We start from the raw sequence: 17565 nt of genomic DNA, 5'->3' as shown, positions 1-17565 counted from the left end.
TAATTTTCCTGGAGTCTCTAAAGTAGTGCCTAGAATGTTTTGAACACGAATTAAAATTGTGCTATACAGAAAATATGAACAGGCAGCAAACTTGCTAAATACCTTTTTTTAAAGTAGTATCTATTTTCATAGCAATTTAAAAATATTTTAGCCTAAAACATACCTAGGGCCTCTCTACAGCCCCCCATTCATTATTCAGCTAACCGTCACTGGAAGAGGAGCATCTTCAGTCTTGTTTCTGTCATGAAGAATGAGTGGAAAAAGCCATCACATCATCAGAGACATAATATACACATCTGGTGAGCCACTTGATGAACACATGGAACGCCCAAAAGATCCCACTTTGACATGAGTGTAATAATGCCAGAAACAGCCCCTTCTGGTAGCAACACTGAAGTACTTGTAATGCAGCCGAGCAGTGGCAAGATTTCTGGCACAGTTTTCACACAGAGAACTGGAGTACCTCCACACACAGTTATATTTGACTTGGAAAAAATGTTGAATGAAATGTAAATCATAACAAATATAAAAGCAAAACTTGCCTTCCCCCCAACAAACATGAACAACACCAAATATCCAACACCCTTGAATAACTGGTGTTTGATTTTTCTATATATTTTTGTGATGAACATGTACTTTACTTTAAGGATATTGAATGGTCACAAAGTATACCTGATACTGACATGTCACAAAGTAAGCACTGATAGTTTTGTCTGTGCAGCAGAACTTGAAACAGAACATTCTCCTCTGTCACCTGGGAATTTTAACCTCTTACAGCCAACTTCAGCCTTATTTTGCTTAAGGAGCAAATCCTTTGCCCGACCACCCCTGCAACACAAACACCTGCATGCAAAAAAAAAAAAAAAAAAAAAAAAAAAAAAAAAAAAAAAATTCCTTCAAGGGGCTTATTGTTGGTGAAGACCAAACTAAAATATATTACTTATTTATTTTTATGGCCAGATAAATACTGTACATAATGGTATGGTAGCATGACTACAAACTTCATTGTGCCTCTCTTGGGGTTAAAACTTTAAAAGGAAGACAAAGTGAGAGTTCAAACCCCTAGAAACTCCGGCATAAAATTTCAAAACCATCTTGAACAGGAGGTTCTTCCACTGCAACAAGGTCCACTAATTTGAGAGAAAACAGGGGTTTGTACTGCTCTTCTATTTTTTAATTTTTTTTTTTTTTTTAAGTGACAAAATGGCACTTATTTATAGCTCGGTAAATGAGAGCAATTTGTAACAGAGTCGTAACTCACCTGACTGAACAGTTTTTGCATTTGGCATCATAAACTGTGCCCCAGAAATGTGTTGTTCCATTAACATGACCAACCACAATGCGTTTAATGCAAGTAACATGGATACAGAAAAGCAGGTTTCAGAAATCATGACAATTATGGGCAGATAACTCTCTTTGTTAACCATGACACAATTACATAAGGAGAAAACTTTTACAGTATAAGATACCTGCCCCTAAACCAAGCCCACTCCCCAAGGAGAAAAAACCCAAAACCCAAGAGGTTAAAAAAATACGTAGGGATGATAAATGCCATACTCCTGGCCTGAATATCTTATCAGTTTGATAAGCACTGATGAAAAACAAAAATGCACTCATGATCTAAACATATTTAGGTTGAGGAGGTTTCTAGATTTACGTACTTCTCCCTTCATTAGGAATTAAGTAATGAACATGCAGAAAATCAAAGGGAAAGGGACAGATGAAAAGAAGTCTGGAATTCAATTTTTGTTTCAAACCTTTTGTAACTTTAGAGGCTTCTGATATATAAAAGTTTAGACAAATGATAAAATGTTCAATTTTCTGAATAGCTGGGGAAATGACATTAGACTATTTGCACACAAAGAACTTTGAGGCATTTTGTTTTTAATTTGCATACAATTCTCAGAGTGAATTCCACATGAAGAAGGGTGAGATACAACAGAGCTCATTCATCATTTCACAAGTTAACAGAACAAAGTAAACATCTGTCCTTCTTATCAATTAGCATCTACCCCTTACTCCAACTTGTCACTTCCTGCTGCAAGTCCCCACGCCAAAGAAGTGCATGGGCTAGTTCCAAACTCCACAGACGTTCACACGTGGACTTCAGCGATACTGCAAATTATAACAGCAAGAAAAAAACTGAAATAGAAAGACTTAGGATGACCTTATATTCTCTTAATGGTTCACAAATGAAGACCCAAAAGTCTGAGTAAAAAAATACTTCAGTTGTCCAGCTCAGCTATTCATCTGACTGTGGTTCCTCTATGGAGCATACAGCTAAGGAGAAAATACTTTCTGTCATGTAAGAGGGGGCACTAAATCAGAAACAGAGAAGTCTGAAAATAGCTGTGCTAAAATGGACTTCCCAAACACTCTTCTCTGGAGCACCATTTGAACATGCTCTTACCTTCTACATACTGATAAAGTTTTCTAGCTATGTAATTTCCATACATAGTTGCATTTGACAAGGTTTTTTTGGCTTATATCAAACTGGCAAATACCATCCTGACCAAAGTATATTACATCAGTATTACACCTACAATAAAATAGTGGCATGGTGTTAAAGACAGCATCATCTTTCTTCATGCTTTAATGAGATCAAATAACAGTTAAACATAGGTTGAAAGGGAAAAAGTAACAAATCTGCTTTGCAGATCTTTCTGAAAAAGAGATCAGAAAGTGAGGCCATCCAGGTGAGACAAGAGAAAGGCATAAGCTGCAAAGGAGTTGAACCTACCAACAGCAGCAGAAAATCCCTATCACTAGAGCGGTCTTTATTTAGGTCTTACAGCAATAAATACCAGTTTAACCTTCTGCCCAAAGACTTAACAGGAAGCCTTTTTCTTGGTGTAGGATTCCAGACTGTGACACTCTTCACAGTGAGTTGAACGAAAAACCAAATTGATTGTGTTGAAGTAGCAAATCAAAGAACTTGGAATTGCACATCTCTGATGGTACAGGGTTTGCATTTGCACACAAGCCTACACATCACAGCACATCTGTCAATGCCAGTAATTCCATTTGGGATATACCAATTTTTTTCGTCTCATGATTGTGGATTCTCCAGCAACTCTACTAAGTCTGAAATATGTCAGTACCAGAGAAGAGACAATAAAAACCTTTGTACACGTCAATATTTATTAATTCTCTAGCAATTTTTTTGCTATATATTTAGTACTAGTGTGACAAAATTCCTGATAATTCTATCTCATGCAGGTAACTTAAATGAGGAGTTAGCACTATCTAAACTGATGAACCTACCACTAGGGGGTTACTGGGGAGTCTACAAGACAAGTATTTTCTGCAGCAATGACAACTAGGTGGGTATGCACAGAACACAACGGGCTCAGCTGAACATACCTGGCGGGGTCTAAGGACAGCACAGCCTTCAGAACGACTGGAGGGGCAACATCCTTTGACCTAAACAGACTTGCCATTATTGTTTAAGAGGGCTTGAGTGGAGTCGGAGACATGTTGGAAACTATTGTTAGAAGAGATATGTTTCTGTAGTTAGTCAAATAGTTTAGCTTTTGCTAGTTAAAGTTGCTGTGACTTGTGTTCTCTCTTTGACAGAGTAAAATATGTTATTCTACCCAAATTTCTATTGTTTAGGTCACAACAGAGATACTGAGAGCATACTGTACCTTTCTGCAGCTGAAGACAAAGATTGCTGATAGATTGCTGCTATTTCTTCTCTGCAATTCCTTGGTGAATACATTTTCATCAATAGCAACTATGAAAACAAACTCTCTAGAGTCCAAATTTTTTAAAAATATATTACAGGAAAACTTGTAAATCTACTTGTAAATCACTTATTCTTTTCTCCTACAATTCCCACAGGTTTCAAAACATAATAATTATAAATGTAATTATTAAAATAATAACAAGAGTTGTGATAGTCTTTTGTTGTACTGGGCATTTCCCATTTTTAACTGAGATACATTCTAGCAGAAATACCACAGTATGAACCAGATAATTTCAATTAAAAAACAAAATGCAAACTATTCAGTCCAATGTTAGAGCATGTGTATGTGTGTATAATACTGTAAAAGTAGTCACACATTAGAGGTATATAATTGAAACAGCATTTTCTTTCATGAACCTGCTATTATTGAGGCAGTGACAAGGTTTCCATTTCTTTGTTTTTCGAGCTCTTTAAAGAATGGCAATTGCCACATTTTGTAAACCTAAATACTGTACAAGCAGAAGCTTGTTGGTATCAGGTAAGGAGCAATACTAGTAGTGCAAACAGCTGCAGAGACAATTCCTCCAGTTTTGGGGTGAACCAGCTATATAACACTGAAAGAGGACAGGCTTCTTCTTCAAAGCCACACTCATGCGTGTTTCTCCACTCAGCCATACATCCTTCTCCATCTTGGTCTTCTTTTTATAAGGGTACTTGGGGAGAACCACCAGCTCATGTGATATTTATCATAGGAAATATTTCTTGACTCTTCTACTAATATTATCAATGTTTTAGAACAAGTCAAGGAACGATAAATACCTCAAGCATCAGGAAAGTGACAATAATACTGACTTAGTATCTTTAGTAAAAAGTGAAACATTCTCTCCTGAGATATAAGTCAAGGGAGGAACAGGAATGATGAATCTAACACCGTACCATTATTTGATCATCATGCACCTCAGCTGAGCAGATGGGAAAGAACAAGTGTTTATCGCCCTCTGCTCATCCAAAGCTATGACAGACAGTTTATTTATCTAAGTGCTTGGCATACCAGTATGCTGTTAGAGCAGTTCTCAATGTGCTGTCCCCCTTTAGCTTATTTCTTAAAAAGAAAAAAAAAAAGAGAAAAAAAAAGAAAACAAAAGAATAAAAAGGAAGAAAAATCTCAGCAGGTTAACCCTCATCTTCTCTCAGCTCTGTGGGTAGAAATTTGTATTGCTGTTGGCGGATCTGAGCCAGCTTTTTCCTTGCCTCTTCCAGCTCTCTTTCCTTCTTCAGCATTTCTTCTTGGGCTGCAATGATCTAGAAAACAGAAGCATGCATTATGACAGCAAGGAATACTGTCTGTAAAATAAGATTTCTTTCTCTATGACGCCCCAGCTGGCCCTTGAGCATTCTCCAGAGAAGCACCAAATTTCAATTACTTCATCAGGAATTGCTCAAATTTTTCCAGATCCCAGGACTAGGCCATCAAGAAAAGTATTATATTCCCACTTGTTTCATAAAGAGGACTAAGAAAAAGAGAAAAAGAATCTACCACCACAGTTTAACCATGTATCCATGATGAATTTTACAGCTTTGCATTCTCCCAACATTCAGCAGAGTGGGGGTTTAGAACATGGAGAATTAGCACCATGTCTTAACATAATGTCTGAGTGACAGTAAAATTGAACATTCCTTACTGCAGGTATCCACAGTATTTTCCTGCATCTCAGAACGCCAAAGAAAAAATTACAGTAGTACAGATATGCAGAAATAATCACGTCCAGTATCTTTTAAGTAGCAAGTACAGAATATGAGGTACCTCATTCATTATAAGGAATCTAGAAATCGGTACCTTCCTTGGTACGAAGCCTTGAAATCTACTTTTAAATATTGTTATTATTTTCCAATAATTATTATGGTCAGAGGAACAAAACATCATCGGTTTTTATCTCTCACTCTTTTTTTCTTTGCTTAAATATATGCAAAGCCATTGTTTCATTAAGATTTGGGAACATTTAAAGTACATAAGAGAATTCTGAAAAGATCCATTCATTTAACCAGAACAAAAATAAAAGCTATTGGACAATGGTAACTGCTATTACAGCAAATGCTCAGTGGAGAAGTGCAAACACCACTCAGCACATCCCTGTGCTCTTATGTCAGGGGTTACATGATAATGAGGCATCAAGTAATTGATTATAGATTTCTAAATAGATTTGTCCAGCTTGCAATGCAGCAGGTGGACATTGTAACACTGCTCGTTTCTGTGATGGTTTTTCCCTGCTTTATTTCTGGAGTGATTGTACCAACCTGAGCAATGCCACCCACAAACTTCGTTTTGACCACAACGTCATCATCCTCTGCTTTTCCAAATGCTGCTTTTTGGGCTGCCCTGACAAGATTGTCTGATGCACGCTTGACAGCATTTCCTGCAGCCTTTGAGAAAGGTAAGAAATTCAGTAATAAGGAAAACGTGTAACTAATGTGGATTTGTGTGAACATCAAAACTAAAACATCTTTGCTTGACTGCATAGAAAAGGTATGGGTTTTTTTCCCCAGTGAAAAGCAAATTAATCTTTGAAAATCAGTGCTACAGAGAGAAAAAATTTCCTTTGTTTAAGAAGCTGAAAGTTGGAGAAGTTACAAATGAGATTTTTTTTCTACAGTTTGAAATAAAACAGTGGATGAAACTGCAAGTTATATTATGCTGATGAGATTTTGGTTTTTTGAGAAGAACAGAAACTAAAAGCTAGTGTATAAAGATATTATAAAACAATTAAGTTTTTAAATTAATGGACTTTGATCAGGGCAAGTTAGCAACTTACACAGCCATGGTTATCTCAGATTTAAACTTTTATTTCCTAAAAATTCTCAGATTTCTAAAGAGAAACAGTTAAACATTTGTAAAAATACATCTTTTGTTGTCTGAACTGGGTACTGCCAGCAGGCCAAGACAATCTGCTCCCACATGCTGGCACTAGGAAGGGAAGCCACATGGACCAGCTCTGAACCTGCCTCCCCACCTTCCCCCAGTCCTATCCCGTATTTCCAGCTACATCTCCCTTTCAACTCTTCTCACTGAAATGGCCCAAGGAAAAATTACTTGAAATTTGCTCTGCTCAGCCTGGAGCTCATCCAGAAAGAATGGAAACATTTCCAATTGTTTCATTAAGTTTTGGAAGATTCTGTAACAGTGCATTCCAAATTTACGTTCATGGGAAATGCAGTTCAAATTGGGGTACATAGGAGAAAAGCAAAACATTTAAAGTCCTGAATCCAACCTGTTGATTAAAGCTATGTGAAAACATTTCTGCTGGGGGCAAAGTCAGCTGAAAAGTCTTAGTAGTTTTGGGAAGTTCACCAGTAATAATATTTAGTAGACATCAACTCACTGGTTTTGCTATGATAAAGGACATGATTTCCAAGTGCAAACTGCTCTTCCATTCATTATTCATTCTGGGACTAAGATGAAGCTTGGTAAAATGGCAAAGTTCAATTTCAGTCCATGCTTGGGCTTATTTCCTTTTCACATTCCCTAACAATTTCTCATATTTGATGTCTATTTAACAATATTTGCCCACAATGACTGAGAACCCCACATTTCCTATCAGAGCTGAGAAAAGTCTCTAGTAGTTGATTTTCTTCCTGTTTTTATTGTTTGCTCTGCATTTAAAATTCCTTCGGACCCATCCTGGCCCTTGGATATTACAGAGCAGATTGCACTATGGACAGAACCACCTTCCGGGTACTGACACCTTCCCCACACCCCTCTGGCAATGTCAATCTACATCAATCCACTATAAAGCACTAAAACCATCTCAGCCCTATAAGTGCCCTATGACATACCACTGTCTTCTATAGAAACAAACAGATTTTTTATGCATTCATACATTTATTTTTTCCTCCTAAATATTTAAACAATTTTTCTACTTTGAAAAAAAATGATGACATCAGTTCCTCATGCTCAGACAGATACTTAAGTTATATGTATTTCTGTTGGACTTGATTCTGCCTATCCACACTTGAACTGTTGCACTGAGTGTCCATTAGTAGCACCTGTGCAAGTGCAAGAAAAAGGGGAATTTTCACTGCTCACCAAGGGTGGTATAAAAAAGCAGCTGAAATAGTTCTTAATTTCCAGGCTGAGCCTGCAGGACATGATGTCAGAGAAGGCTGTAGTCATTTTAAAAATTACCATCCTCAAACAAAACTTCTGGAGATTTTAGATTTTACCCATCAAAACACAGTGTTAATTCAACAGCAGTTCAGAGAAGCTTAGCATGAAATGGATGTGTAAAGTAAAAGGGAACCAGTTTCATGTAAAGAAGCTCAATCAGACTTGAGATGTTGCATTAGGTTCTCTTCTTACTGTCTAACAATGATTCTCCATTTTAGAAATGCTCTATCTACAACTGCTATCTCTTGACTCCTAGAAATAAAGGAAGACTGACCACAATCCAGGCTAGCACTTAAAGAAATTGTTGAACACATGTATAATCTTGGAGTGCTGAAACAGTGTTTACATAGCACTACCATGGGTTTTCAGTAGTTAAGAAAACAAGTACCTGTAGCCTCCTCATGGCTTCAGAGTCATGATCAGCCTTCACTTTGCAAGCCACAAGCAACTGTGCTGTAGAAGCTGCAACTTGTTTGGCAGATGAGATGAGTTTCTCCTCACTAGCATGGCCTTGAACTGATGCATTTGCTGCTTCACAGAGATTGCTGGTTGCAGCTGCCACCATTCGGGCCTAGAAGGCAGTAAAAAAAGTCACTGTCTATTCTCACAGGATATTCTTTCTTCAGGGAAGATGCCAGTTTTCTCAAGAGAAGTAGTTACTCACAGCAGAAATAAGTCCCTGAGACCACTGTCCATCATCAGCTGCATTTGCAGGGATTGCTCCAACCTGAAAAAAACAGTTCAGAGATGGCTTACAAGAAAACAGAAAATACAATTGGTTTGTCTCAGAATTAGACAAGCAGTAATCCATGAAGAAAGGAAACACCTGTACCTGTGACTGTGCCCAGCACATCCAGGAGCAGAAAATCCAACTGGAAGTCAGTTGTCAGAGTAACTGTGCTTCCAGCATACATCTGCCTGCTCAGGAAGTGTCCAACTTACTACACTGCTTCAGCTGACCCACTCTTGGAACACACAGAAATAATTACCAGAAAAACCAGTAATTAGCATATTACTGATGGTTGAAGCCACAGCCTAAGCAACAGTTGAAGCAGCAGTTCCTTAACTCCCAGGCTTTAAAATAACTTACTTCTGTCTCCATAACACATTTGAATTTACATTATTCTTTCATCTCTTCTGATGCAAGCACTCTGGGAAGGTACAGATCAGAAAGCTTCACAGGGAAGCCCTCCAAGTGCCTTCATGCCTAATAATGGCAGTTTAGGACAGCAGCCCAGTTTTCTGCATGGCTTTTCCACTGAAGTGTTCGTGGCATCAGCAGTAACAGCAACAATTTGGAGACAGTCTTCTTCCCATGTTAGATGAAAGCAATGAAACTAAACTCTATAACTGGTTGCCAGACCTACACCCCCAGCTGCCTGGGTCTGAGTGGTTTTGGGAGAGAAGCTGGAAGATGTGAAATGCAAACATGGTCCAGAAGCTTGTGTTTTAAAAGAAATGGAAACAGGGATTTGTGCATAATGAGAATTCCAGGGAATGAAATCAAATCATTAAGTGCAGCACCAACATAAACAGAAGGTATGTTCTCTCATAGATATGGTGATACTTATATGTAACTAAAAAATCAGTTATACAAAAAAAACCCATTAGGTCCCTAAATTATTTAGGTTTCAAGGTTTTCTTGCCTTATCATCCCCTGAACAGGTACTTTTAAGTAGACCACAGACTAAGTGCTCTGTGCTCCTGCTAGAGCCAAAAGCACTAGCTTCCCAGAATCCAGGCTGAAGCAGACAGCATAGCCTGATTGTGGGATCCGTAAGACAGCCTGTTCCAAGTTAAGAATTAGGTGAAAATGGAAACCATAACTATACAACAATGGTCCTATAATAAATTGTTCTCACAGGCAACATACCTGGTTGATGTTTTGATTTTATATTTCAGAGTATACTAAGTGTGAAAAATAGTGATGGATATGAAATAATTTACAAAACCTCAATTCTGACCACACCTACAGGATACGACATATTGTAAACACTCCTTCCATTGGTCCCAACAGTAACTACAAGCACAGCTACTTAAATGTACTGACTTTACATGCAGACCTGTGTCCCCATTGAATCACAAGACATTGAGGGCACAATTACTGATGCCTTTTGCTGTTCTGGTCCAGAGCAGTATTGTACATTGTGACATTTGGGTTTGGATCCCCAAACTGTTGTGTGGGACTATACATTACTAGCTTGAATCACAGATCTTCATGAAGTGAAAAACCCCCACAGTAAAACTACCCACAACTGAATCATTTGAAGAACCAAACACCACTTGTGAGGTTTAAATAAACCTAACTGTGGGATTTTCTAAACAGAACCAGATCTGGGCTGTGTATTGTGATGAGCAATGAAAAATTTACATTTCCATTAGTCATTCCCAAGCTTCTTTCCTACTGCTTTTAACAGAACAGTTAGGAGACTGGATTCTGTTTTGGTGCTTTCCCCCACTACTGTTGCTACATGTCCTGTTTACCCACCTTTCCCTGAGCCACCAGTTCCCTCTGGGCTGCTGAAGCTGACTTCACAAGGGCACTGGTAGCAGCTGCAATGGATTTAGCTGCTTCCAGGATCTGTTCTTCAAAATCCAGAGTCTCATCTGCTTGCTATAACCAAGAAAAAACAATGTTACACATTCACCTGAAAGCAATTACACTTTCAAGACTGAGGACATATACAAAGACAAGAAGATTTTGGAATTCATCAGTGAAGTCAGTAAGACCTACAATATCATTTTCTGCAAAGGAGTTCTGTGTGGATTAAAGCTGGGAGTCAACATAAATTAAGTATTAGCTTGCCCTTGTGGCTGCTCACACTGAAACAGAGTATCACACAAGATACTTAAAGAATGCCATCAACTTTCTAATGCATTAACCTCCACTAGGGCTACTCTAAACTACATTCAGAAAAGTGGAAGTTTGAAAAGAAATTCTTGTTTTTCCTATCAAGATTATCTCTCTAGTGCCGTAACAGTGGCTTCCAGAATTGCTAAACTAGGGAAAGCATTTTCTAAATACCTGAAGATTTAAGGCATTGAACAATGATAAATGTGTGTTGTCTCATTCACCTGTACTAAGGAATGTAAAGTAGGTACCAAGCAAGAGCATAGATTTAGCAGCTTTTGCTAAGAGCTGTCACTGCACAGAAAGCAGCTTTGTGCAGCAGTCCAGTTTAGTGATCTTGGAGATATGAAGTTCCAAAGGTCTGTCTGGAACACTTCAGTCATCCAAGCATGTCTTTCAACAAGCATGTGCAAAACCTCCTAATGAGGTTTCTTACTATTTAAAATGCCAATTTATTGTTCTGTAAGAACTTTCCTGACTTTCAAATAATTTAAACAAGTATTGAAAACATTTAGCCATCTAAGCATGCTTACTAGCTTCTGAACAGTTAAAAAAATAGATAGAGATGAACAGTTATTATTATTTTAGACAGAACCAGGCCTGAGCATATATTGCAATAGTTTTTTATATAAAATAATCCAACATAATATGTTTTGTTTGTGATCCAATCACAAGCCAGTGGAATCCAAGGCTGTATGACGAGTAGGGCTAGTGGCTACAGTATCAGGGCATTCTACCTTGAGAGAGATGAGACTTTTGAAATACAGGTTTTTCTAACTTTGGCAGCATTCTTGTGTCACACAAGTAACTTTAGAAACACCAGCCAGGTGGGCTGTGAATTAGAAAATTGGGTACTTCGTTTGCAAGTCTAAGCACACCCATATAAATTTAAGTCAGATTTAGTTCTCCTGATACTGTAGTTTGATGAAATAGTAGTTAATTATAAAATAACAAAAGATATTTATGAGTAATTACAAAATGGCCCATCAAGCAGTGCTCAGTCCTACAGCATTTCGTGTAACTGTCACATAACTAGAAGTCCAGGAGATGAAACAATAGCATCCACAGACACCAGGAAAACTGAATCATCTGAAAAGGAAAACTGATGTGTAGATAAAGATGTTTATCACTTGAAAGTTTTTTGGGTTTTGGTTTTTTTGGTTTTTTTTTTTTAGGAAAAGCCACCGAATCCATGGAAAAGTATTTGTCTTGCCTTGCCATTGGGCTATTCCCATCAACTAAAGTCTATGTCTTTGCAAAGCTTTGGAAAGTCATGTTCCACATAAAATTTTGGCAGTGCTTGCAATGCAACATCATGAACATTATTATACCTAAGTGCAATCACGTCAGCCCTCTACATGTCTCAGGTCTTACTTATGAAACTCTTACTTCAATCACAACATTGCCAGAGTGATTAAAATGAATCCAGTAAAGTCTCTATCAGAATTATTGTCCTTACTAAAACAGATGCGTTATTGACTTTGATTTGACTAAAGACTGAAACTGAAATATCAACAAAAGTACCACTGACTGACAATAAACTTAACAGACTGTTACTGCACTTTTACTTTTGTCCAAGACTTCTTGCTATCAAGTTTTTAAATTCTTATTTCTAACATAAAATATATTATGTGCATTACTCTTTATATGTCCGCACTCAATGTCAGGAACTCAAGTGAGTGAGAACTTCAATATCTGCTTATTTATTACAAAGGAGGAGTCAGTCTTTGCTGAAGTTTAATAAAATGCTCATGGCCATAGTCTGATCTATTGGACAGCTGTGTATGTGCCCAGATGGAATTCAATTTGTGAAAAAACAGCCACCAAAAAGATGCTGAACAAAAGCAGTTGTTTGAACTCAGTTCAGGGTAGTGAGTGGACTAAATATTGTACACGAGTCCTAAGCAAAAATTACTACTTTTCAAAGAGAATGCCAAGAAATCAAAGCTTGCATTATCAAGAATGCCATTGTACAATGGCTGGATTAACTTTCACAGTGGAGCAGCAGGTGAAGCTCAGCAAGAAAAACAGACAGCTAAACTTTAGTATCTCATCTGGTAACAGATTTTTTTCTCCCCCGTTTACCAAATCAGTTTCTTTCCAATTATATTGAAATCTGGGGCTTGGAAGAACCAGCCACACCTCAAGGTTCTCAAACTTTCAAGTCTTGCATTCCCTGACATCTCACAAGTTCTTTTACTTTTTAAAAAAAAAATTCTTTTGACAGTTGATCCCTTCTGTGAAGAATTTATTTTTGTAGCAGCCTTACACAGCACTCAAACTGTTGAATGCCTCTTGGCTTTTTATCTTTTCTAACAAATCCTTCTTTTCTAGTCCTTCCCTGTGGTTTTCCCTTCAGCATTCTCAGGTGTGACGTACATCTAAGGGCTGGATATCAGTGGGGGAGGCGGCACAACACTCAGCCAGCACTGTGGGTGTGTTTCTTGCCTGTGCTCTCCCAAGATCATTCCTTAGCAATGAGGACAGGGAGCAGCACAAGATTGGGTACTGCAAAACGCCCTACAAGAAAAATAAGTATTCCACCATTCCCATTATTAAAAGAGTGTCTCCTGGACTGTCTTAAGTTCACACTCATATACAGTACCCTCACAACATGTGTCAATTCAAAGCCTTCATGAATAAAGTTGAGAGCATTGATGTGATACATGGCAGAAAATACCATGTTGTGAGATTTTAGAGCGAGTTTCTTTAGAAACCCAGATCTATGACACAAGTGATTAGCTTCTCCTTCATCAAGCAACCCCCATGAAGATCAGCATCTCATTTTCCTCAAGCCTAAACTAATATGCTGTTATTAACTACGTACAGCTATAAATGGATTGGAAAATGAAGTCACGAGAACACACAAACATCAGGCTCACTATAAAGTCTGTAGAATGGAATATCCTAAAAATGTTGATGATGCCACTGAAAACAAAACAAAAAAGATGTTTTTGTAGTGCATTTTAACCGTTTTTCTACAGCATCTCCATTATTAGGGATAGCATAAATAAAGTCAGGGTTAATAGGAAAACAAATGAGCCCCCAATCTCATTGCAAAACAGTAGCAAAAATTACAAAAGACAAACCATTTTATTTTCAAGCACCTCTCATCTTCTACTTCATAATGAGCAAACCAATATGAGTAAGTTACTGCACTGGGCCATGGAAAACAAAATAACCATTTCAGTGAAAGTCAGTTCTTGGCACAGCTGCTGCTCACTGTCACAAAGAGCCCTACACAACTTAAAAGTCTCTCCAAGAGCAACTCTACTGATAAAGGAGCCCTCCATGTATGTATTTTATACCAGATTAGATTAGGAGTCTGCAGGAAGTCTTCTAAACCTGCTTGAGAGTGGACTGTACTCCTTCATATTGCCTTCTACTATGTTAAAACCCCCGGAGACAGGGCAGGACACTGTAGGAATATGTTTGATATATAGTTGGATTAAATAACAACCTAATATATCAAACATATCACACAGAGTCCTGCAGAAAAAGGCATCCAGGTTTGATTCATCTTGGGTTAAAAAAACAAAGGACCAACTGCTGAAAGCTACCAGCAGGGAACTCTTACTGACTACAAGGCACCAGTGTTGTCTGGAGGCAGAGGCCTGCACAGAAGCACGAAGAGCAGACAGAGTAGGGTAGGGACAGCAATGCTCTCTCCTGTTGTACCTCATCTACCATATCTTTTTACTTAAAGTGGCTTTTTTGCCCAGTATTAGCATGTAGATTTTATTAGACAAAATATTTTTCTTCTTCAGAAAATTACTCGTTTTGGGGGTTGTTATTTTACAGGCAGTAGCATATTTGCATAACAGAAGGAATATGTGCCTGCATTGCAATACACCTGACTCTCTAAATGGAAAACTGAAAAAAGTAAGTGTCCACACTCATGAAAAATAATTGCACTTAAAGGAAACATGACAGCCAAATCCTGTTTAATAAACCATAAAGATCTCATTGCTTCTCAGATCACTTCCCACCTTGAACATGGCAAGGAGAATACTGAACAGGTTTTGTATTACAGACAGTAGTAACAACACCTGCTCAGGAGAGTCCTCAAAGTTCTTCCAAGATACAAACTCAGAAGACATACAGATATTTAAAGGGTGTCAGTGGGGCTGTGGTCTAGGGGACTAAGCATTTTGGGAGCACATTCACCTGCAGCCAACCAACCAGGATTTAAAGCAAACAAAATAAGCATCGTACAATAAAACACAGGCAACAGTTAGAAGGACTGTATCTCATTAGAAATTGTTCTCTGGGATAAGGTGATTCCCAGTAGTATAAAATGAAGATGTCTCATGCTATTTGTGTCAGCCTAAGACATCAATGGGAGCATGAGAGGTGCAAAGATATGAAGAGGAAACAAGGAAAATAAGAAATAAAAAAAATTGAAAAGTTTTAAAATAATGAAGATAGTGGAACAAATGAGAAGAAACCCTACCTTCAGCTATTGGGGGCTTTTTCAGAGGTAAAAGACAAACTGGAACACAAAGATGAAAATTTCAAGCTTAAATCAAATGACTCCCACTCCCTGCACCAATAAAAAAACTTTACCAAAAACCAGAGAATCAGCCACCAACTAGTAATGATGAAGATGATGGATTTCCTGCAGGTAGATATTCTAAAATTACCAACTAAGGACTTCTCTGCACGTTCACTTGATGATGATTGCTGTTAACCAAAGCAGGATATTGTCTAGATAGTCTGTTCCATTGTAGAAAATAACTCCTATTCCTGCATTTCATAGACTGAGCACAAGACAAAGCAACCCTTACACCTAGTCTAAGTGTTCCTACTACAACACTCTGTATGTTGGCAAAGATGGGCATCAGAAAGACAGAGCCTGTTCACCACAGGAAATCCTGCTCTGGGAGGATACAAGCTACAAGTCTGCAGCAGAAAAAAGTGCTATTTGAGCCACTCTGTGAACTTCCTAGTACCTTCTGATGTGGATTATAATCCATATTGTGAAAGAGATTAAACATCTGAAAAGGATGCAAAGGCCACTGAAATCCCAAATCAAACAAACAGTTGGATATGAATTTTAGTTTCAGAAAATGACAGACCAATAACTCACAAGCAGGCTGGATACTCAAATTAACATGTTAAATGATGAGCAGGTGTGAGAGCTGTATTCACTGGGAAATTACAATGACCCTGGAGTGGCTTAGATGTTGGAAGGAAACTGCTCTATGGTTACCAGGCAACACACATGTGCTATTGTGCAGTGATTGTATAGAAAAGGTGATGGAGGACTTTTCCACTCCTCAGACTCAGCCTGTGTCCTCCACTCTGTAGAATCTCATTATAAAGGACCATTTTTCTTTATAACCAAAATGGATGTACTTGCTAAAAAATGCAGACAAAGAGCATTTCTTTTTCATGAGTTAATTTATTCCTATCACTAAGCAGGGAGTGGGGGGTGGGAAGTCCTCAAAAGGCTGAAGCTTCCAAGAACTATTTCATCTGATGCTCCTAAATAACAAAATACTACCCTGCACCAATACAATCATCCAACACTGAATGTTCTTGAGGCTCTGCTTTTTAGAAAGACTTCTCATTAGCTTCACTTTGAAAACAGTTTTGCACCTACAAAGCAGCATAAACAGGAAAATAGATACATAGTCCTTTCCTGAAGTCAATTACACAGCCAAAACACATTTTTCATTTTAACGAGATGCAACATAGTAATTTCTACTAAAACCTGGCGTTAACACCCGGCAAAAGGTAGCAATTCTCTGGGATCCACCAGATTCATATATTCCCTCTGTGCTGCACATGAAAATAGTTGGCTTAATTTTATATCTTCAGAGACACATTTGAAATGACCTGGCAACATGCAACACCAATTGATATCATAATGAACTGTAATTTAATTTTCTTCAGGAAAATTACATAGAAATGATCATACAACGTATCTGATTTTACACTGAAAGAGCTATTCTCTGAGCATGGCATAAAATGCTGGTTTTAGTCTTAGAAAATCCTGTAGGTTATTTACATTCTCTTGGATCCCGTCTGTGTTGCTGCTGCTTTCTCCTGCTATACTACACAAATTCAGATGTGAACAAAGGATCTCCAAAAGAAAGCAAGTGAGAATGACTACACACCAGTAAAATATGTTTGGAAACAGAAATTTAAATAATCAACAGTAATGATGCCATAACTATTACAAGCATTTCTAACATTTGGCTTATCTCCCTTTGCTTGCTCATGGCTGGTGCTTGACTCCCTCCCTGAAAAGCATCTTTTTACCCTCTTCCCTCAGGGGTAAGTGCCATCCAGAGCAGCACCTCGTGGCACTGAGACTCATGCAAGGTTTGATTGTTTACACCATTATCGTGGCCAGTAGCAAAGTACACACCAGGCTACAGGCAATGTGCATCCTCTGCTTTGTTAACCTCAAACAAACAATGGGGATGGACACTCACCTTAGGCTTGGCTCTCGGTTTCAGCTGCTCTAACTTCTTTGCTGCAGCCTCAATTGATGCTGCAGCCCCTAATAGCTCTGTCTCTGCAATGACTGTTGGGTCTTCTGGATCCACCCACTCTGTCCCTGAAATTAATGGAGACCGAGACAATAACTTCAGTGTCACTGTGAGCTGCCACTCAAACAGGGGGAATTGCAATCACACCTCAAGTATCCAATACAGAATGTACATCACAGAAAGCTGATTTTAGTGCCATAATGGCATGAAACCAGTGATTTATGTCACAGAGAAAACTGTAAAGCAGAGGGGAAAAAAGTATTTAGCAGGATTATTCTCTTATGAAAGTAACTTATTTAATAATTGTGTAAGCAGAGAAGCTTCAAAAAGGGGTACTGTCCATACTGGGAACAAAACCAGCCGT

At 38.2% G+C, this 17565-nt stretch overlaps 1 protein-coding gene across 5 annotated transcripts in view; it reads right to left on the bottom strand.

Moving 5' to 3' along the window:
• Window positions 1–1932: 1932 nt before the first annotated feature.
• The window catches only part of TLN2 (talin 2), a 144706-nt gene continuing 129073 nt past the window's right edge, over window positions 1933–17565 (bottom strand). For all 5 annotated transcript variants that reach the window (XM_082290388.1, XM_082290387.1, XM_082290390.1 and 2 more), the window contains 6 exons: window positions 17145–17269; window positions 10339–10464; window positions 8515–8577; window positions 8239–8421; window positions 5984–6109; window positions 1933–4990 (listed from right to left, as the gene is read on the bottom strand). In XM_082290388.1, the coding sequence (XP_082146514.1) occupies window positions 4862–4990; window positions 5984–6109; window positions 8239–8421; window positions 8515–8577; window positions 10339–10464; window positions 17145–17269 (752 nt within the window). In that variant the 3' untranslated portion in view covers window positions 1933–4861. The remainder of the gene's footprint in view (window positions 4991–5983; window positions 6110–8238; window positions 8422–8514; window positions 8578–10338; window positions 10465–17144; window positions 17270–17565) is intronic.

This window comes from Coloeus monedula (genome assembly GCF_965178545.1).
Source record: "Coloeus monedula genome assembly, chromosome: 14".
Classification (NCBI taxonomy): Eukaryota; Metazoa; Chordata; class Aves; order Passeriformes; family Corvidae; genus Coloeus; species Coloeus monedula.
This window is presented reverse-complemented; position numbering and strand designations above follow the sequence as displayed.